Source organism: Melopsittacus undulatus, chromosome 3, assembly GCF_012275295.1.
Source record: "Melopsittacus undulatus isolate bMelUnd1 chromosome 3, bMelUnd1.mat.Z, whole genome shotgun sequence".
Classification (NCBI taxonomy): Eukaryota; Metazoa; Chordata; class Aves; order Psittaciformes; family Psittaculidae; genus Melopsittacus; species Melopsittacus undulatus.
The window spans coordinates 43,660,764-43,684,342 of NC_047529.1; the positions used below are offsets into that span (position 1 = coordinate 43,660,764).

General features: G+C 41.9%; 1 protein-coding gene across 2 annotated transcripts; it reads right to left on the reverse strand.

The window, feature by feature from the left end:
• Nucleotides 1-5,735: 5,735 nt before the first annotated feature.
• Nucleotides 5,736-21,214, reverse strand: OGFRL1 (opioid growth factor receptor like 1). 2 transcript variants are annotated; one of them, XM_034060820.1, is made up of 7 exons: nucleotides 20,939-21,214; nucleotides 18,991-19,077; nucleotides 18,359-18,437; nucleotides 14,540-14,618; nucleotides 14,381-14,447; nucleotides 14,093-14,238; nucleotides 5,736-12,605 (listed from the first exon to the last, which is right to left on the reverse strand). In XM_034060820.1, exons 1-7 carry the CDS (start codon nucleotides 21,206-21,208, stop codon nucleotides 11,855-11,857), a joined length of 1,479 nt encoding a protein of 492 aa, XP_033916711.1. In that variant the 5' UTR covers nucleotides 21,209-21,214; the 3' UTR covers nucleotides 5,736-11,854. The 2 variants fall into 2 exon arrangements, with proteins under 2 accessions (XP_033916711.1, XP_030908577.2); XM_031052717.2 differs by having other exon boundaries at nucleotides 18,359-18,440.
• Between the last annotated feature and the right edge of the window lie 2,365 nt (nucleotides 21,215-23,579).

The window sequence follows — 23,579 nt, forward strand, 5'->3', positions numbered from 1 at the left end:
GTCTATATGAAAAGATCTTTGTTAAGTCCTGGCCAAACTCTGCCTTGAATTTAGCTGGTAGGACTCCTGTCACCTCAGTAGCAGCGCAGCAAATGAGTCAGCAGAGAATGTGCCACTGGGTATGTTACTACATCATTCACATCTGCTGAGTGATGCAGACACTGGTGCTCCCAGCCGTGCCCCAGGGAGGCACGCACTTACCCCAGGCCAATGTGACTCAGCAACATTTCATAGTTATCCGATGGTTGCAGGAGATTTTGAGGTCAAAATTTTGTCAGCAGCATTTTATCCAAAGTGGTGGAAAGCTTCTGAAAAGCACTGCAGGGACATATTCTGGATAGCTTTATGGCACTGGCCTTCAATACCACAAACAAACTCTGATACCCAAGTGGGGTATTCTGGGAAAGCCACAGGAAGCTCATTGCAATCACCTTCACATGTGTCCTTAAAAGCAATGGCACTCCTTGTGTAGGCTGGACCTGGGCTCCCTGTTTCCTGAGGGATGGTGGCCTTTGCTTGCTGCTCCTCACTGTCAGTGAGGCTGTGCTGCCTTGGCACGAGGCTCACAGGTTTGTTATCATCTCTCTGGGTCAACAGAGCTTGGTGCTAGGTGTCCACATGGTTTAAGGAGGAGACAATAGCAAAGGCCTTGAAAATACAGGCAGTGGTTGAGGGAAGAGACCCCAGGACAAGTTAGAATGCAACTGGCCATTTCCTGTGGTTGAAAAAGTGCAACCTGGAAAGCTATGGAAGACTACTTCTGCTTTAGGAAAGGGAGGAACACTTGAGTGAGGCACCTGCTGCAGCCTGGAAAGTAAAGTCTCCTCCAGGATCAGGCAGTGTGTAGCCTGGCGTAGAGGTGCAGGGCTGGGAATTGCCTCAAAATGACATCACATTTTAACAGGACCAAATCTGGGGAGGTGAAGCAGAAAGCAGATGCCCAATTCAGACACAGAATTCCTCATAGAAGAGCTGGGCGTGATCACCTCCACTGCAGTGCCTGAGGTCAACATAAAAAGCACACAGGACTGTTAGAACAAGTCCAGAGGAGGGCAATGAGGATGCTCAGGGGACTGGAGCACCTCCTGTATGAAGACAGGCTGAGAAAGTTGGGGCTGTTCATCCTGGAGAAGAAAAGGCTGCATGGAGACCTCATAGCAGCCTTCCAGTATCTGAAGGGGGCCTACAGGGATGCTGGTGAGGGATTATTCATTAGGGACTGTAGTGGCAGGACAAGGGGTAACGGGTTAAAACTTAAACAGCAGAGGTTTAGATTGGATATAAGGAAGAAATTCTTTACTGTGAGGGCGGTGAGGCACTGGAATGGGTTGCCCAGGGAGGTTGTGAATGCTCCATCCCTGGCAGTGTTCAAGGCCAGGTTGGATGAAGCCTTGGGTGATATGGTTTAGTGTGAGGTGTCCCTGCCCATGGCAGGGGGGTTGGAACTAGATGATCTTGAGGTCCTTTCCAACCCTAACTATTCTATGATACTATGATTGTATGAAGGACCATAGCCATTGGTGCTGGTTACACAGGTTAGCTCCATGGTGCTGGGCATTCACAGCTCATCTCAGGCATGATCACTGAGAAGTGATTGATGGCTTTGAGCATGTAATGGAGGTATTTGAAGATGAGTAAGAAGCAACCACTAGAATGGGGGGGTGAGGTTGATGCATGTCAGCATAGCAAAGGTTTTTTTACAATTTAAACTGTAAAAGAAGGTGTCATTATCACTGTATCCTTGCCATGAAAGAAGAAAAGGAGAACAGAAAGAAAAAGAAAGAACTCTAATTTTAAGTGAAGAGTTAAAATGTGGGGTTTCATGATAGCCTTTTCAAAACTAACTGAAAAACTAGACTGCTCCTGAGTTCCTCTAGATGCAGATAAACTCCTCATAAACTTCCTAAGAGCACTTGCTAATCATCATGATCATCATCATCATGGCTTGACTTTGCGAACAAAGATTTGGGAAGGGCTTTACCCACACTATAAGCGCACTGATGACTAAAAAGGCCAATGTGGGATAGGCAAATCCAGGTGCAAAAAGCACAATGAAAGGTTTCCTTGGGTCATACAGGTGGGGCATGATTCTTCCTACATTGTCTTTTCTCCTCAAGACTAATTCTGCATGAATTCTCAAAGGAGACAACGGTGTTATGGAGATACCAATGTCCTGAGCCGCCTGTATGCAGGGCTGGGTCTGTGACTTCCAGTGCACCTTATCACCTGCTGTTTCATCCCTTGCCTGTCACTACAGGGCTCTGCAAGTGTTAATAAACCCTTCCGGCCTGTGCAGGGGTGTTTTTAGGTGAGGCGCAGCTTGTGCAGAACTGGCCCCACCCTTTACACCTGAGGTTTAACTGCCAGGCCTGGCGAGCTTGGATGGTGACAGCAAAGTCCTCAGGTCGTAGGTTTTGTAAGAGTGTCCTTCTCTTAGATGGATGGCCTTACAGGGCTAAGCGAGCTCCATCTGCCTGGGTTTAGAGTTCTCCTTCTCCTAGGATGGTTGCCCGAAGGCTAGTGAGCCCATCCTGCCCATGGACACACTTTGTCTGACCCTTCAGTTGAGACCTGTCTGGCATGAAGACCCTACTGGAGGCATATGCCACCACCAGCATAGCTCCCAGCCTCACAAGGGCACGCAAGCTCGTTCCCCACGAGAAGGGGGTGTCTGTGAAAGAGACTCGTTAATAGAGTATCAGCATTAGGTGTCTTGTAGGTTTGGAACATTCTACTACATTTCTGCACTTTTAGTTAACTAAGTGCTACAGATTCACCCCCAAGTGACTGAGGGTCCCATGTGGGGCTGAAGATCCCAAGTCCTAGTTCTCGTAAGTAATTCAAGGCCTCAATTTCCGCTGCTAGTTTGGAAGCTGAAAATTCAAAGCTTCCTTGTTTAAGCTTTCAAATGAGATTGGAGAAGTGAAAATGTGAGGTTTCTTTTTTCTTTTTTTTTCCCCCATTTCTATAATGAAATTTGTAACAGCTGCTACGAAATGTTTATAACTATACATAGTGTTCAATAAACATCCAAACCTGGAAGGAACTATGCATGAATTATGTCTGATTTATACATTAAATAAAAATAGAAAGAGCCAGTTGAATTTTAAATGTTCTTCCTCCATTCAGTAGGCCTTGAAATTACGATGTCTATAGAATACTGCCTGCAAAAGCATCTAATGCATTGCACATACTATATCAAAATAAGGCAAACACTGGGACCCAATTAAACCTTCTTAAATTGGCTTTTCATAGGGAAAATTCTTGGAAAATAGTTTTATTTTAAGCTCACCCCACAACATGCAGACCAAGATTAACCATAACAAAAGCTCTGAGCTGTCAGTAATTGCTGCACGTAATTGTACTTGGGCAGGTCAATAAACGCACTGGGCCTGTAACTCAGCCCTCAGGAACCAGAGCCCAGCAGTGAGGCAGAACAGCCCCCCTGCCCAGCCCTGGACCCTGGCCATGAGAGGCACATCCTAGGGCTGCTCCGAAAAGGACAAATCTTCACCTCACCTCCGTATGGGGAAATGAAGTGTGTCTGATTACAGCATCTCTGCACAGTGGGGAGCAGGGCCACATTATGACTCTGACCCCAGACTCTGCTTGACTGGCTCTCTGTGCCAACCAGGAGTCACAGCCTTCCGAGATAGGGACACAACTGGGGGCTCTGGTGCTTCTAAACATCTGTTCTTCCTGCCCTTGATAAAGAGAGCCCTGCTTTTTAGAACAGGCTTCATGGCACTGAAGTTCAGCTTTCATATTGGGTACAAATGAGCCAATAAGTCATACTAGAGTTTTGTTTACTATGTAATACACCTCAGAAGATATGTGAAGCTAACACTTAAAAAGCAGTGTCATTATAGATCTTTATTTAGTCACAAGATACTTTGGTAGATACTTTTGCTGCTTCTTTAGAGGGCTGTTTTTAAACTGCAGATAGGCTCCAATCACACTTCCTGATTTAACACTGAAGTGATAATAGCTAGACTGTTTGACCCTAGGGAGTGAAGATACTTAATATTTTGTCTTCCAGTTTATTGCCCAGGCAAACAAAGCAAAATAAATCCATTAAATTGTAATTTTTAGAAGAGCATTCCCAGGTTTTGTTAGCTAAATCACATTTCTGCAATTAACATGATCGTTACAAACATTTTAGACCTTGCTCAAGATCATCCACGTATATCAAAATAATATATTCCCATCCCAATTTTATGGTACAGCTCTGTTAGAAAAACATTTCAGGGAAACAAAAATCAAACCGAAACCCTGCAGCTTAACTCCCTGAACAACAGAGGTAGTTTAGATTTATTTCAGCTGTCTCCCCTGCTGCTCTATATATAACAGAAGTGCTTCCCAACTCTCCTTGTCATCTCAGTCCTTCCTTGCTGTGTGCTCTTCCCACCAGTGCTCTACGTACTCCCCAATACTACAGCAGCTGAAAACTTCCTAGATGGTACCCCTAAAATAAAGCAAAGTAGGTGAGTACATGCCCTGGGAGATATGTGTGTATTTCCATCCACCATCACACTTTTGTAGAACTGGGGACAGACCAGCTGGCTCACCCGCTGACCCAAAGCCACTGACAGTGTGTCACTATGTTCCTAAGTGGGTGCCTGCCTCTGTGGCTGGGATGAAGCAGCAGGCAAGGCACAGGATGCTGGGCCCATCACCCCCTTGCTTCACCTCCTCCAAAAGCTGGTTTGTCTTAATTTAACTAGGGCCAGCTAGATCTGGGATATCAGTTTATGCTCACACCCTTGTAATGAGCCCCAGGAAAACTATAGGAGTGGCTCTGGCACACATGAGGGTTTGTGCTCACACAGGATCGATCTTTTTACTGCAGACATGCCCGAAGTCTGGAGCTGCTGGTACAACAGCCAGCAATATAACTGTATCCACACAGGACATGACCAAGTTTACATGCCAAGGGTAGAAGAGGATAACTGCCTTGCAGCCAGTCTTTGCCAACGAGCAGATGAATCACTGCAGTGCCTCAGGGAGCTGCAACTGAATTGTCTGGGGAAAACAACACACAGACATACCATGCTATTGCTTATCATTTCCACCCCATGCCTGTGTGACATGACAACATGGAAGTAAGTTACTATAGCCATGTAAACACCAAGCTCCATTTGAGACAAGGACCACGCTTGAAGCCTCCTTCCATGTAAGAAGCACCTGCTTCTCCTCACTGAGAAGAAATGCGTGAGCTGGAAACACTCTCCAAACCTGCTGGGCCCTTTTACAGAGCTACATAAACCTGCAGCCCCACCATGTGCGTAACAGCTTACTACAAAACTGGGAGGAAAAAGGAGATGAAGCCATCCCACTCTACAGCTTCAGCACAGGACAAATAGAACCAGCAGGTTGAATGTTTCCCTGCTAAGTTAAGAGCTGTAGCCAGTCATTGGCACTGCTCCAGAGGGTTTCTGCCTGCACAATCATAATTTGTGTTTTACCCTTTAATGTTAACAGTGTTTTCATACTACGCATTTCTCTTAAGATAAAAAACCCAAACAATGAACTTTTAGTAAAGCTCACTCTGGGCCTTCCCTTGCTCTTCTGCTATCTGTTGGTGGTTTTGCCACTGACAACAAAAAGGAGGACCAGAGCCTTTAATGCCCTACTTTTAAGTGTTAATACATTTACAGAAGACTATACAAACAAGCATCAAACAGCAATTACACATTATTAGAGCTACACAATATCTGCACATGTTGCTAAAACAATGCTGCTAAATGAAGAAGCTTTATTAGTTCAGAGGTTTTGGCTGCTGTTATTAAAAATATAATACCTGAAAGGAAATCCAAGTATTTAAATTTACAAACAATTTTAAATTAGCAGTAAGCAACATAAACTACTGCTTATGTTTATACAATTTTTTGGCATAACACTGCCATACAGTTACAGAATTATATATCTTTATAGTGCATTACAAATCCAGAAACTGGTTACCACTCCTACCACATACATATGGTATTGGTACTACCAAACATGCACGGCATTCTGTAAACACTGCAAAAGAATACAGAGAAGAGAGCAGGACCATTCATAAAAACTGACATGTAGCCGTTTCATTTCACAAGTAAAAATTGATGGGTTTTGGGTTTTTTCTTTTTACTGCACTTTTTCTTAGAACACATTTTAACAATGACGACTATGGTACTTCTGAGTTTTATCCGTGTAAAACTTTACCTAATCATCTGTTGTTGAACTCAAATTGCACAAAGGGCAAACAACCATGGAACAGGTTAAAACACAGAAGAAAGAGCAAATAATGATTAGCAAACATGCTTCAGCAGATCCCAAAATTGTAAGTGCCATAACCTTTTTTACTGCAAAACAATCATTTTCACATAGTTAGCCACAGTAGTAAATACATTCAGTATATTTCACAATAAACTTTAATGGATGAACACGCCACTAGACTTCTAAGCGTGGTAGAATTAAAAAGTGCTGAGTTTCTAAGAAGTAAGAGATTTCTTTCAGAACAATCTGCCAATTCTCTCTCACATTTGTTATTTTATAGCAAACAGCTTAATGCTTTTGAAAATAAAGATGAATATAAATGTAAAGCCACAGGAGGTCTCTATTTAATTTCTCTCTATAGCTTCTGAACTATATTTTGGAACCCATTAGTTATGGCATGTATCAAACATACTATTTAAAATAAACTCTTGCTTTCCTCAATGGTATTACCTCAGTATACTTAAGAATGTGGGCTGCAGAAGGAACACAGCTTTCATAAAAAGACATAGTTCCTAGGCAGTACAGAGCACAGAGATACTACAGAGATGTAATTTACATTCCCCTTGGAGAACTGCATCTAAATACCTCTTAGTAGTAAATCTCTGGTATTGACTGTGATTTGTATGGAGAATGAGTTGCCCCATGCTAAGCCTTTTTGGCCCAGTCTTCACTTTTAGGCTCCAAATACCTTTTGAGCAGTTACCCCAATTGCAAACCCCCAGTAACACTGGGGTAACATTTCTAGGGACATGTATCAAAGTTAAGTTACCAAAAGGTTGAATGAGTATGGTTCTCAGCAACCCCCAAACAGTATACATGATCACAGTGTTACAACCATTGATGCTGCTGTCTCAAAATCCAGAAGTGTCTCCCCATCCATATGTGACCTAGGAATAGGTTTTGCCCTTTACTGATCTTGCTTTCACACTGTTAGGAAAACAAACAAACAAACCCTGTTCTGAAGTTGGAATCTGGCTTTTAATGCTTCATACAAGAGGATCTATGTGTAAAAATTTATTCAGAAGGGACAAGCAAGTCAGTATTGACATCAACACAGGGACAAGTTTTCTACCTAAGCAGACATCTTCTGCCTAAGGACAGAAACATACAACATTTTCTGCCTAAGCAGATATTTTGTCATTAGAATATCCCTTGGCTTTTAAAAACCGAGTTGAAGTGGATTGCTGTTCATCTTAACAGTTCTTTTAGTAACTGTGTTCAAATGCTCTAGCAATTCTTGAATAAAGTGATCTGAGACAAACAAGATACTACTTTTTCCATAAAGAACATAATTAAAACATGGAATACACAGCCACAAGGGATTGTGAAGACTGAAAGAAACCATGAGTTCAAAAATGGAGAAATTCCTGAAGAAAAATGGGGTCACCTTATCTGTTCTTTGTTTCACACCGTTTGTTGGTGGCTGCTTCGGGAGGCAGGATACAGGGCTAGAAACATCTTTGGTTCTGATCCATACTGATAGTTCTCAGGACAATGTACGTCATTAGCAGGATATTGTCATACATATTTATTAACTGTAAAACTTACTTTACATACTTGCATCTTATTCATAAACACAGCTTTTGTCAAGGAAATTCAGTATGATACATTAAATCTGTAAAACTATGGTGTAAAAAGAGTTACATTTTCACTTAAGCATATATATCTTACTATAATTTTCCATCGCTACCATCACAATTGTCAGGAAAAGAAAGGTACAAAAAATAATTCAACTGAATAGATATACATAAACTTTATTTAAGAAACAAACAAAAGCTGTTTTCCATTTAAATTTAGTGAATCTCCTTTAACTTACCTTAATGGATCAACCATCAAAAATTATACAAAGCTTCTAAAGTCTGTAAACTTTCTGGTTATAGCACAGGCATATGCATCCGCTAATTATTAGAATTATCCTGGGATAATTCAAGGAGGCTTACACTAGGTTACATGACATAATAGCAATGGTTAAACAAACACCTAATATACCAGAGTGCTGCAATCTTAAAGCAGGAAACTGAGGAGTTGTCCAAGCCAGAAAACAGCTCTCAAAGGCTTATTGCAAGTATTTTTAGCCTCCTTCAGGATTACATCTTTAAATATGAGCAGTATGAACACCAAGAGCTCAGTTCTGCTCCTAGATAAGTGCACAAGTGTAACTGTTCTTATAATCTGGATGGTCTGTGGTGCACACCTCATTTACCCAAGCTGTCAGTCTCTATGCCAACACAGTTTCGGCAACTGAGGCACAGTTATGTCCCACATAGTAGGGCACAGAGATGTAGTTAATGTTAAAGTGCTGCATGTTTGCATGATATGTGTGTACTCAGTAACATATTGTCCAGTTTTGCATTCATATCCCCTCACTATAGGATACTTGAATTCACAGGTGTGTGCATATATACACTCTACTCCCACTTAAAAGTACCAGAGACTACTCAGATGTACTTATCAGGAAAGAACCCCTGTATGGGAGTGAATAGCTCAGATTCTAGTAAAACACTTGGCCAAAATACATTATTGTAGCAAGTACACAGAAATCCCTGAGTACTTAAGTATACAGCAAGATAAACCCAAGTTTAACAGTGAGTAAATATCCTGGCTTTCCTTGCTCATTCCTCGGTTTCTGAAGTAATGGTAAAAAGTACTGGCCTTTACAAGAATACAATCATTATACCATGTGTTGTACTGTAAACCTGAAAGCCAATACTTAGAAACATCAAGCATGGAATGCTTCTGGTTGCTAAGGCCATGTTTCTGTAATGAAATGCACACAATGCACCCATTTATCAATGGGATGCTACACTGTATGATTACCCTGCAATGAATCCTTCTTTTAATCACTTGCAGCATCACAAGAAACAACTCTATGGAAAGAGTTATAAACCACTGCATTTAACATAGAGCAGAATTTGCTAGTTAGAGCTGAACTGTCCCATGGGAGTAATTCTGTTGATAAAGCTACCAAAGATTACAGAGTGCAGGAGTCCACCTGACACAAAAAACCTCACTTAGCTAATGCCCGTAGTTCTTCGTACGCAATTGGTATGTCACTACTATTCTGATTTCTGTGAAAACTGATAGAAATAGACTGAGTTGTGGATTTAAAAAAAATAATTAAAAATTGCATTTAATAAGGATATGACTCCCAAAGTTCCCTACTGCATTTTCAGATACACTAGGCCCTTAATACAGACAACCCTGTCAGATTAAAAGCACATTAAGTACTTAATTATGAGTGGAGAACCAGTAAGCATGTATAGGTGAAAGCTGTGTCACAGTGACAGAATACCGTACTGCAGAGAAATCATTTGGATGCACATCCCACGAGCTTCCTGGGTTAAAAATAGAGCAAGATTTCTTTTTGTGTTGTGTGTGTGACAAAAAAATCTCCTGAGGTCATTGATGTTCCATCAAATTACAGTATAATTACATTCCCAACATCCCTTATGTCACTTGAACACTACATTTTGAAGTGTTTAATATTAAAATCCATCCATTGAAGGCTCTGTTCCTTATATTCGTTACACACATTTTCCCTATGCCATTAAAGAAATAACTAAAAAAAAAGCTATCAAGTTAGCATGGTTAGGCACTCAACATTTAAAAAGTCACAGGCAGAATATAAAGCTGTTGTCCCTGTGCATACAAGTCAGGTCAGAGTCGTTAACTACATTGACCAACTTTATCTTAACATTTCCTGACCCCTCCTCCTCTGAAGGTCAGAGGAAACATGAACAAGGGGATCCTAGTTCAAGCCCACAGTATTGTGAAAGGCTTCTAAGCACCTTTTCAGATTTCAAGGGAGGAATTCTCTGGGGCATTTCTACTCAGACAGGTTTAGTATCTCCTTGAGCAACCTGAGTTACTCTTTAAAAAATCCACATGTATGTATACTTTCCTTTCCTTACAAGTCAGCACAGGAGAAGGAGGGATACATCTTCCTTCTTCCCTGACTCCTTAGGATGGGACAAAGCCTAATCTTTGTCCATGGGTACCAAGATCTGTAACTACCAAGCTATTTAATCTCAAGAAAGAATTCTACCTGTCGAAAGCAATGGAGGATGCACTGCCATGATGGAAATTAGCAAAACAGAAAAATAGAGATGTTTTGACTATGCTCTGAAACTCCTGAACTCTTTTTCATTTTGAGTTATAAGACTTGAATAAAGTCCTGTAGCACTCTGGCACTCAAAATGTAGTCAGCAACTTGCCTCATGACATTGCATCAAATATACATTAAAGGCAGTGGATAATATATACACTTTTAAATAGAAAATACGTATAGAACTTTTAGACTATTTTAGGACTGTAGAAAGTGTAAGTTCTACCTGCATTATTTTTTAATTCATATTCTACTGTAGTTGCTGGGTACTATCTTGCTTGACTGGCATGAAGTCAGACAAGGCTACTCAGGGACAGCACACAGTCCTTCAGTGAAGGAAGTTGGGAAAGATTGCAAAATTCCTACAGGCTGGGCTCCAGCTGAGCAAGCAGACTGGCCTGCCTCAATCAGCTGATGATCAAACTAACATTAAATTGTGAAAGACAATTGAGAAGACTGAGAGCAAAGAGAGGAAATAGCTGGAAGGAAGCACCAAGGCTGCCTTTCTCCCCCAGAGCAGCAACAAGGATTTCAGCCTTGTTCAGGCCCTACATAAAACTGGCCAAGAAACATCCAAGTTCAGGTAAGATCCAGCTGGACAAGCCTGGGGACATTTTCTCTGATGGCTTTGATGATTAAGCAGTGTTGTGCGAGGAGACTGTTTTTCAGCTGTCCAGAGGCTTTCCAGGTGCTGAACCCAGCTGGGGGAGTTGTTTTATTACAGCTGATCAACAGAAGGCCCTCACAGGGAGACCAAATCTGAGTGATCAAAGAGACACCACTCTCCTCCAAATTAGTACTAACAAATGAGTCAAGAGAAGAGAGAACTACACATGGACTAAAACAGGTCTAAAGTGCAACTTCTCTTGTACCCAGGAGCTGCAGATACAGTTTCATTTAAGTTAAACTTTTATTCAATGTACAGTGATACCCAGCTGCATAGGACATTTTGAGATCTGTTGTGTCTCTGACAAGGATGCTGATCCAAGGTAAAAGATGTGCAAATACTGCTGTTAAACATGAACGCAATTCCTAAAAAATATCCACTAGGGAAAAAACTGTGCTCTTGAAATAATTTCAAGTAATTTCATAAAAGGAAATCAACACTTAAAATATATTAAAAGAAACTTTAAAGTTCTGATGTTCCAAGGCTTTCTAGTAAGTTACACCTTTTTTGTTTCTAAATACTGGATGGATTCAATGGCAAAAAAATAGATAAGTTTTTCTATGCAATCTGTCTGGAAAAGATAATTTCTTAGATTTGAATATACATGATTGTTTCTAAGAGCCACATCTGGTTGACTGCTGATAAACTGAGGTTAAAAAAAATAAAATTTGTTAACCTAACAGAAGCCTAATCTGATGCATTTGCAACAAGCACAGTCTCATGAACATTTCATACAACACTGGATGGAAATTTCACCCAAAATAAAGGAGCAAGAAATAATTTGCTTCATTCAATATGAAACATAATGATTTTTAACCTCAGACTCATTATTTGAGCTCATCCTTGTTTGTTGTGGTGGTTCCCCCTGTAAGTGTATCCTTATCAAGGTTATCTTGTAGATCTGCTGTCTTATTTGAGGAATCCTCAGTGTCACATAAATCTTTCTCTTTAGTGCCTGGGTGATTTCCACAGTCACTGTTCAGACCTTCGTCATCTTTTTTGGAATGAGAAGTGTCCTCCTTTCTGTCTGAAGTATCACGAATGTCTTCTGATTTTGAAAGCTGACCACTATCAGTAGCACTGTTCTTTTCACTGTTCTGCCTAACAGCATCACAGTTCATTTCTTGTTCATCCTGGTCATTTTCTTCCTCATTTTTTGAGAGTTCTACCTTTCTTTCTTCGGTTGTTTTACCAGCTGAGCTTCCACTTGCTGATGTATTCTTAGGCTCTTTTGGTTTCTTATGCTTAGAAATACAACTGTTGTGAATAGAAAGTGGAGATGCTGGCTTTTTATTTGTTTTGCTTCCCTCCAACTTCTGCTTTCTTGGGGGTCCCCAGATAAAATGCTCCGAGGGTGTATAATGTTGCTGAGCAAATCTCAGGAGTTTCCTTCTTTCTCTTCGGTCTCTAATAGTATACACAAAATATTCCAGAGCACTTTGCTTAATGTTGGGAATAGTATCTTCCACAAGAGCTTCATGGAGAATAAATTTTACCAGAGGAGATTTAAAACTCTCATATCCAAGCTCTCCAAGACTTTTCAGAATTCGAGTGATTCTCAAGTAGTTGTGTTGAGACCTTTGGAAGAAAAGGGTGAAAAAATCGCATTGAAACAGGGATAAAGAGAAAAACTAACCCACCTCACAGATACAGAGCTGGAATAGCAATTCCTCAGTCCTTTTTATCACTCCAGGTGTGTACTTCAGGCTTCCTGTACTTTAATTTCTCACAGCTGTTGAAGCTTGCTAGCACCTCCTTTGCTAGGACATTGTGAGTGAAAATTAGTGTCTGCACAGTGCAATGAGGCAACAGGCAAAAAAAAACCCATAAAATCAAAGTCTGTACTGATTTTGATTCCTTCTTCTGTATGTACTCTTTCTAAACAGGATTCATTGCACTTCATTTAAGCTATCTGAAAGCTGGGTCTCCAACCTAGAGTAACTACCTGCACTTCTCACACAGTCAGTGCTGGAAGAAAACCAGGCACCTCTGAAGAGCAAGTCCCACTGTTGGAAAAAATGTCTAAGACAAACAGAATGATCTGTATTTTGGAAGTTCTTGTGAAGGGATCTTTCTCCCATAAAGTACACATAAGTAAACAGTAAAACTTGAATGTGTTCAGATGGCTAAAATTAGGTAAAAAATGTCCTAATTCACGATTTAAAACTGTGTAGCTAGTCACTGATGAGAATACAGGAATCACACTGTAAAAATGTGCAGTGAGTAACATTTGGGCTTCCCAAAACCTTTTTTCATCTGTGGTCTGAGTCTGAGCCCACACCCATACTGGCTCATATAATATTTAAGTAAAATTAATAAACAAATTATTCCCACTATTCACCCAAAAATCAGCAATGCAAGCTTTGGGAGAAGAAAATATTGCAACAAAGCAATCTCCAGCTCTAAGGTCAGAAGTATTAGGAAAGAGATCACAAGATTTGAAGAGAGATTTTGATACAATTAGTCAGCATGGGACAAAATTCAGTGCAAACTTATGCTCCACACAATGCTGATGAAAAGCGACAGAAGTAATTTGCTGAAAGGTGGGTTGAAGTTTGACTTAACGTATATCTAAACCTCTCCAGTTAAGCACTGCAACTAAAAAGTACTGAACACATAGTATTTCATGTTTTGAGGAGGGAGGGAAATCTAGTTACTTAGTTTCCATAAAGGTGCAGAGAATTTTAATTTTCTGAGAAAGAAATGTGAATACAAAGATAAGCCACTTGGTTCTTTCCCAACTGTGAAGCAGCACTTTGGAGTTAGGTGAAAATTCGTTTGGTAGCATGACCAACAAATGAATTTGGAACTCTGATCTTCTTCAGCAGCACCTAAACTTGTATTTTCAGATAATTCAATATATTGGTTAGATTGGTCACGGACAAGAGGCACAATTTTAAAAAAAAGGGAAGGAGAAATGTACATACAGACACAAACCAGTCATTGCCTATTTTTTTCTGTTTTTCCTGGCAATCTTTGGAAAATGTATCTTCCCTTTCTCTACAAAAGGAAAGGGTAAAGAGATTCTGTGGCAGTTCTAGAGTGGAGTGCATGTCATTACTTACTCATTCAAATGCTGAAATCTTTCTTGCCAGTTAGCAGCTCGTGCTACATTTCCAGTTTTATCAATTAGCTTTATACCAAAAAACTCCAACATCATTTTGTAAGCCAAAAGGAATCTTCTAATTGCTTCTTTTGTTTTCTTGAATTCCTAATAAACAAAGAATACGTCCAAAATTCTAAGTGGTGCTAAAGCAAGTACTTCTACATTGTATAAAACAACTTTATATAACAAAAAGCAGGTATGTATCAAAATCAATGTGATAGTTTGTATGGAGCTCAATTTGTATTACCTCAATTTCATATGTAGTTAATTCCTTAGCATAGAAGTTCAGACCTTGTTCCCTCAGTGGGAAAAGCCTGTTAAAAGAAAAAGCACGTTACAGCTCATGCTACTTGAACACTTACTGAAATTAATGCTTTGAAACAGAAATAGGTAATAAATGACAAACCACTGTATGTAAGTGTGGTTATGTTCCAGTTTTTCATAGTCTCCTTTCCACTTATTTAGGACTTCTTCAATATAAACCCCTGCATAAAAACAATTTGAAAACTGTTAAATAGCCATCAAAACCAGTATTTAGCTACATAAAGTACATACTGTGTTAACATAATGATACAATACATACTTTAATTCTCTTTCACATACTATGCGAAATATGCTCTATTACAGCCATTAAAAAATAATAAAAATTATTTTAGTTAATAAAAATTAAAAGTGAGAGATTTATCAAATTTCAAGAGGAAAAAACCTTATGCTGAGTTAACTGCCGGCAGAGGGTATGTGACAATAACCTCTGTAAATCGTACTTCTCATGTCCTAGATCCCTTTATCAGACTGAATAGTAATTAACAAACCACTACTTCATTGTGAATCAACATCACTGCTGTAACATGACAAAACTCTGCATATATAATACATATATCTTGTCCTAGTAGGACAAAGCCTCAACTCTTCAAGAAGTCTCCCATTCCAGGCATCTCTCCATCTGCAAATAACATAATGATTGGGAAATCTTTCTCAATTAGCTGTGGCCAAGAATCTTGCTGCCATTGTTACAGGTTTGAACTTGAGTTCTCAGATCATTCTCAACAAACAAGAATTTCAGCTTTTAGTGGTCTGAAAACAGTTGTGGAGTTCAGTCAATTCCTCTCGGAGAGACACCGTATAAAAAAAGGGGACAAAGTAAATGTGAAAAGAAATTAATTATTCTTTGTACTGAGACCATCTTATGAAGTTCAGTCGAGAGCCAGGGCACTTTTCTGGGTACTTGCACAAATACACAAAGTACATAAAATGATGCTCCTTGTCCCAGAATCTGCACAGTCTCCTTCCATGAATAAACACTGATAGCCTGTTTCCACTCTGAAACCAAGAAGTTTCACCACTGCTTGCATGGCCCCTCCCAAAGCCAAATAGCATAGGAATGGTCTAAAAAATTCAAAACCCCATGTAGACAGTCTCCTGTTGCACACTGGAGATCTCTCTCTCCACAGTGAAAATTTCCACTTAGGTCTCAATGACAAAGGAAAACTTGTTTTTTTTCTTCAAAAAATGGAGAAAGCAGCCAGTCAAAAGGGCTAAGAACATGGGGTTTCCAGTAAAGATGAGGCCAGAAAAGGACCTTGCAAAGAGGACCTCCCAGCACCAACATACTGTATCCAACCTATGTTTCAAGTCTTGGAAAATCTGCTGCTCAGGGCAGAGAGACAAACAGGCCAGTTCTGAGTCAGAACCACAAACAGAATCTGTAGGTCATGGAATTAAAATTCTGTCATGGTTTAACCCCAGATGGCAACTAAGCACCACACAGCTGCTCACTCACAGACCCCCACCCTGCAAAGGGATGGGGAGCAGAATCAGAAAAAAAAACAAGTAAAAGCCGTGGGTTAAGAACAGTTTAATATTTGACATAAAGTACAATACTAATAGTACTACTAATAGTAATGAAAAGGGAAATAATAAGGATAAAGATATTAAAAAGGGGGGAGAAGGGAGGGAAGGGAAAGGCAGAAAAAATCCCAAACAGCAATGCACAATGCAATTGCTCACTCACCACCCACTGACCAATACCCAGTCCAATTGAGGTAGCAATCAGTTCCTTCTGGGTAACTCCCCCCAGTTTATATACTGGGCATGATGTGCTGTGGCATGGAATATCCCTTTGGCTAGTTTGGGTCAGGTGCCCTGTCTCTGCTTCCTCCCAGTTTCTCGTGCCCCTCCTCACTGGCAAAGGATGAGAGACTGAAAAGTCCTTTATCAAGGTAAGTACTACTTAGTAACAACTAAAACATGCATTGTTCTCAGACTAAAGCCAAAACACAGCACTGCACCAGCTGCTAGTAAGGCAATGAACTTGATCCCAGCCAAAACCAGGACAACTTCAGATCTAATACTGCACTAGAAATGTTTTTAGTAACATTCCCCAATAATTCGGTCCCTAACATGGTAGCTTAGATTCCCTCTGAACAGTCTCACAGATCCACAGACTTATGTCAAGGTGGTGACTACTCTTCCCATTCTCAGTGAAGAATTCTGCATAATCAGAGCTCGCAGCCACCAACGCTTCAGCCTCCATGGCTTATTGGCTACCTTTGACACTATCAACTGTGGCTTTCTCCTGAAGTATTAAGAGAAATTTTATTCTTGACAGATTTTAGGAGGGAAGTCGTCCTCTAGCTTTCATGGCTATCTCTTCTATGGCTAATCCTCTTGAATTGCTCCTTTATTCTGCACTTGAAAGGATCCCCCCCAATCTTTTCTGGCTTTTAGTTTCAGGTTGTCCTGGGTGTTCATGTGGTTCTCAGGTTCCCAAGGACCTCAGCGCTCTTCTTTTCCTTTCTATGTCTGTTCTCTGTGTAATGTCTCCCAAATTTGCTACTTCTGTATTGGTAATTCACAGATCTAACTCTTCTTCCAGTCAAGCTAAAAACGCAGCATCTGCCTGTAGGCATCTAGAGAAAGCTCAAGATGATTAAAACAAAGGTCTTATCATTCTTTCACAAAACCTGTTTTCTCATTTGCTGAAGATATTATCACTATCTTGCCTATAAACAGCTGTCATCTTCAACCTTCCTGCATATACATCTTTATACACTTCTGTGTAACATTCCTTCCCATACAGCTTCCTATCAGAACTGCGACATTGTGTATCTCAACATCCTTTTCCCTGACCTTGAAAAGTGCCCTCCTGTCTCACATCTCCCCTGAATGCTGCTGGTAGGATCATATTTCTAGACCACAGCTTTTTTATACTGCTTCTTCTTTTGCTTTGCATTCTTTCACAGTGAAACCCTTTTCTGTAAATTCAAGAAAGAACTATATGCCTTCAATCCCAAAGCCTTTTGTGACCTGCCCCTTGCTACCTTATGAGAACCCATTTGTTGCTATGAGACTGATCCCGCCTCTGACAGGATCCTGCCTCGGTGGCAGCCTCCACATCTCGTTTCTGTACTCCCGTATGCATGCTGGTAGTTCCTCCCAAGCTCCTCATGGTCAGAGGATCTTTCTGCAAACAGCTTCAAAGTAGCCTCCTCATAATTATTTTAGAACTCTCAAAAGCTATTTTTTGGCCTGCAAAATTTTTTTTACCAATGGCTGAGCTCTCATGTACTGAGGCTCTTGCCTATCATTCTAACCAAGACTGTTTTATTGCCTCCGTCTGCTTCTCCATCTGTCTGCTACCCTCTTGTCTCTCATATTTTGACTGCAAACTCTCTAAAGCAAGGTTTGCCGTCTTTCAGCTCGTCTTCTTTGTGTAGAACCTTGCACTTGAGGTTCCTGCTACACTACCTGAACCACTAGGGACTTAGAGAAACTGTTTTATTATTGTTATTACAATAACCTCACAGAAGGTAGTTACAACATATTCTTTTTCCCTTACACAGTGCTAGGGATAACACCCTGATTCCTGCCACTCCTAATCACGCAGCAAGAGTTTGTGCAGCATAGTGGAACAACTTTATCTTTGTTTAATAAAAAGCAGTGCCACTACTATGAAGCAGTGGTGCAAACAACGCCCTGTGTGACTTCAGGCTGAAAACGCATGAGAAAAGCACCACCTCCCTAGACCACAAAGCCAACTCTGGTTTAAGCATAAACTGCTCCAGTGTTATCAACATGCTCCTCCAACACAGAAGGTTCAAGTTATACAATTTTTAACTATATACCTTTAATTTTTCAGCACTGCAATTATCACTACAGTATCACTTTGTTACAATCATTAGTGAGCATTCTTTTATTATCACTATTATTGCCACATATTACTCACCATCAGGTTTAAACGGGATTTTATTTTTGTAAAAGCGGAGATTGCACAAATCATTCTGATATCGAAGATCTTTAAAGTTCTGCTAAAAGAAAAGAAATATGACATTATCAGCCTACAAAAACCTATCAAGAGTATCCAAAAAAGCAATATTACGTTCTTTGAATAATATGAGGACCAAAAAAGTTCAAAGTTTTAGGAACCACAGAGTTTTACTCATGCACTTAAAGACTCAGTTTAAGGGTCTGCAAGTTCCTTCTGGCTGCTACCTTCTGCTGAGACCAAGGTCTTAGCAGCAAGCCAAGCAGCACCTTGACTCAAGTCTCAACAAATCTGAAAGACAAATAAGTCCAAAGTCTGTAACCTATCCTCTTAGACATTAAAGGCATGAACCTTTTTATGGGCTCCTACCACTGCTTCCAGGCTTACACATCTCACATATTTGCACATATATGCCTTGGATGAAAAGATGTTGCACTGGTTTCACTCTTGTCCCAAGCTGGGCCACTGCATCAGCTTTTTGATTGTAATTTTTTATTCCTCATATTCACCAGGCACCACAAAGTTTTAGGAATGTTTGGGTTATATGCTGTCTCCTACTAAAAAGGCAGTTTTAAACCATAAAATGTTCTTACTGGATACTGGTGTCGGTACTTGTATAAATCTCTTGCTGCGTAGAAGCTTCTCTTCGGTTTGGCTGTCAGCTCAGTTCCATCACCACTCTGAAACAGTGAAGTAGGTAATAACCATACACAAACAGATTACATACCAAATTTGTGTAATGTTCAATTAATCATTTTTCACAATGGACTTCAGCAATGTAAACCAACACAAGTGCACATATTTGCTCACTTTTTAGTCAAACACTGAAGCCTCCCTGCTGAATACTTGACACCGCACACTTTTAACATAAATTTAAAAATCAAAATAAAATACAAAATCAAAGCTATAACATGGCCTTCCAATGAGACTGAATTTGAGTTAAATCAACAGGTTGATCATAGTTTCCAAATGCAAGACTTCAAAGTAACCTTGCAAGTACTAGCACAAGGTGAAGTAAATAACTGAACATGAAAATGCAGAGACACTACTCATTTTGAATGGGAAATCAAACTATTTGCAAAGACTATTTGTCATGTGTACATTGACTTAATTGCTATCTTTGCATGATGTGGAAGAAAATGAATAGTCATGGACAAGCCATACTGCAGTTGTAACACCTTCTCGAACCATTTTCTATTACTAGTTTTCTCAGAACTTGAATTTAAAACCTAGTAAGAAGAACCATTAAGGCCCAAAATAAAAATGTGCTTAGAGAAAACACACATATACAAGAACTTGTACTAGTCCCCAGATGTTCGAATGCTGTGACCTAAAGCAACCAAAGCCCATCAAGGTAAATGAAAATAATCCCACTGAGTTCAGAGAACACTGGAAAAAGCTGCATGCACTGAAGAATATCAGGAAACAAAGCATTACCATGCAGACTTCAGCTTGCTACCACCAACTTCATTTGCTTTGTAATTTCTTTATAACCAAACTGCAACAAAGAGTTTTGTATCCCTTAATCTTATAAGCCTCTACAACTAAAACCAAGGGCCAAATTACTACAAAAATTCATTCCACTCCTTTCAATACACATGTGACAGGTTAAAGTCAAGCCTAAAAAGGGAAATACCCTGTGACTGCATTGAACATGTCTTTATTATTGCCATTACTTATCAATAGCATATTAACAACAAACAGGCATCCGTTTTCATTCTTCCTTTTGGAAGACCAGCTCTGACTATATTACAGGCAAAACACACTTTCCTGACCAAGCAATACCCCTTGACACCCAGTCAGCAGGCATCAGTATCACCAGCTATCAAGAAGAAAAGGGAAAAATGCTGATGCTTATTTAATTTCACACAGTTTCTGAACAGTAAAGGTTATACATCTAACAGGCTAAAAGAAAGACCAAACTAGCCCAGCCTGCATTCAATTCTGACTCCAATACAATTATTGGCAAAGCACCCCTTTATTTCTTTAGGGTCCGCATTCTCAGAGGTTCCTAGAAGACAGAAACTTGCTCTGAAAATTCCTCACGTGAGGCCCACTGAGAAGTCACAAACCCATTGCCACCTACGATCCAACACCCAGATTTTTAACCCATTTAATTAGAGGCCAAGTTCCAGACTACATCTGATGCAAAGCAGAACCTTCCCTAGAAAGATCAGTCGCGGGACTAGCAACGACCCCAAGGCCCGTTTTCTCCCAAGAACAGGTAAGAGGAGGGAAGGCGGGACATGGACTCATTTCTACTCCATATGCGGAGCCAGTTCATCACATCCCGCTCCGCCTCAGCCGCCCGGGCCCGCGCCCCGGCCCGCCGGTGCCGCAGAGCTGGGTGGGTGGGAGGGAGCGGGGCTGCTCCGGTCCGACCAGGCCCTGAGGCGAGGCGAGGCTCGGCTCGGCTCTATGGGACAGCGGCAGCAGCGCCCTGCCCGGAGCGAGGCCAGCACCAAGTGTGGGCCGTCCCCACCGCCCCCTGCCCTGCCTCAGCCTCCCCGCAGCGGCCGCTCCTCCCGGCGCCGGCGGTACCTGCTCGGGGCTAGCGGCGTCCGCCTCTGCCCGCTCGCCCTCCTCCGGCACAGGGGACGGTGGCGGCGGGGGCTCCTGCGGCGGGCAGTCTGCGGCGGGCAGCTCTGCCGGCTCTTCCCCGCCTCCCGCAGCAGTGCACACCCCCTCCTGCCGCCGCGGCTCCTCGCCGGGCTCCGCCGCCTCGGGCTCCGAGTCGGTCTCCCAGGTGGAGTCGCAGTCCTCCACCGTGGTGGGCTCCTTGAAGCTGACCCCGCTCAGCAGGCTGCCCATCGGGCAGGGCCCACCGCCGCCGCGCCGCCCGGAGGCCGCGGAGGCCGACGGCTGGTTGCGGCCGCGGGCTGCCTACGGCTGCGGCATGGCGGGGCGGGGCGGCGGTCGGGGCTGCTCCCCCGCCCGCCCCGACACACGGACACGCGTGGGGCGGAGCTGGAGGCGCCGGGGTTTCCACAGGAGACACGCACGTCCACTCCACGCCTGCCCAGCCCCGGCGGCGGGCACCGGCGGAAGCGGGCAGCACTCGGCTGGCCGCAGGGAAAAGAGGGAGGTGGTGGCAGAAACCCTGAGGGGGTTTCTCTTCTCAGCGGAGACCTCGGTGTCTCCTAAAGGGTTACGAGAAAAGCGAGTGAGCGCGAGTGTTCATGGAGGAGCGGGCATGGCAGCTGCCCCGCATCAGCGGTCTGTGGAGGAGATGCTTACTTGGTGACAGGAGTAGTCTGTTGCCAGCAGTGTGCAAGCACGGGCTGTCCACTGGACACAGGAAGGGCTGCAGTGGGGTGCACCCTAAGGTGCCAAAGGAGACAGGAATGGAGGGGTCAATAGTGTGGTAACCAGCCAGTATCAGTTGCTCATAAAACCCCTGGTCGTTTGGGGATAAAGCTGATACGACTTTCAAGGATGGATTTGGCAGGGGGAGCATGTTTTGGATTTGGCTAGAGCATGCCAGAAATGCTGTCTGGAGTGAAGACCTGATGAGCTGAAGGCTTAGCGCATTGTTCCAGTGGCTGCTCTCACTCTCCTGACTAAAAATGTGTTCTTCGTTTCTGACCAGAGTCATTCAGTTCACACTCATGGCTGTGTGGATGGATACTCCTCAAAGACAGTTCTGTGGTGTCCTCTCCTTGGGAAACAAAACAAGTCAAGTTTCTTCAGCTTCTCACCATAAATTACCTTCCCCATTCTCTCATTTTTGTGCTGCCTTTTTTCTGCTTCTGTTTCAGCATCCTTTTCAAGTGCAAGTGCCAGTATATTAACAGGATATCAGGATCATCAGTGTAGAGGTGGTATCATCTATATATTCTTGCTTCCCAGTCCACCCTTTACAAACTCAAGTTGCCACAGCGACATGCTTAGATGCATATACTCTCATGGGTAGCCCTCCTTCAGGTCCATTTGCAGTGTATAACTGCACTCACTGACGCTGAGAACAGGAAATTACCAGGAATGCTCTGGTGGTCAGGCCTTGGTTCAGGCAAGTTAGTTTCCAGTTGTAGCTCACCTAGATGCAGCCGTGGCTGCATGGCTGACCTACAGCTCAGTCTGCCTGAGGTGCTCATGTCTCTGCCTGCTCCCACCATCATCTGCCTTATCTGAGACAATTCTCCTCCTTCTCAGCTCTCCATAGAGGTTAAAAAAGCCTGTTCATCCTTCCCAAGGCCCCTTGGTTAGCATTGTGCCAGCTGTGGCACTTCTCAGGACCCAGCTACTCCCATTCAGGCCAAGATGAAACCTGGTGGTCCCAGCCAAGACCCCACCCCAATATTCATCCTATTCCCCTCCTTCTCTATTTTAGCCCCAGTAGTGGAGGTGGCCCCCTTTCCACCATAATGGCTGGGAAAACAGGATGATCATATAGAAGTCAGACAATCTCACCCACTCTTCCAGTGATGGAAATTGTCATTTAGGTATACTTATGGAAGGATTTAAGAAATGGGACATGTACTTAACAGTCTTTACTTTGACACATCTTCCCAGCTTAAGAAAAACCAAAGCTTTAGAAACAGTCAGTGTAAAAGGTTGCATCTGAGTCTTCATTTTAATAGCCATTAATGGACCTATTCTCATACTATTTACATGTATTTTTGGCCTCTGTTACACCATGAAATAATGTTACATAGTTTAAATACATGGTATTACCATATATTTTAGGATTAAAAACAAATGTTATAATTCCATTTGGTACTGGTTATTTCTTTTTAGTTATTTTTTTAATGAGAAATAGAATGTGATTGTTCCTTATTTGACTCCATGCTATCTGGGATTTATAGACCTCTGTTAATTCCATATCTATTGTTTTTTTTCCAAGATGCAAGGTCCTACCCTGTTCAGTCTTACCTAGCATGAAGTCACTGCATTCCTCTCATTGCATTTCTGTGACCTTTCATTGGATTCATTGCATTCCTGTGACTTTTCCCTGTAGGCTTTTGAGGTCTATTGGAACATTTTGGAAGTATGATACCCAGGAATTAAAGTGGTATATAGGAAGGGTCAGCCTCATTCTTGCCAGTGGACAGTGTTTTAATATAGAATAAAAAAGAAAAACCATCAAGAAGGCACAAAAAGGTGAAGGAGGGCAAGCAGTAAGGCTGGGTACCAGAGCTGCAGTTGGAGGAACAGTCTTTTATAAAACTCATGCTTAGGTCTC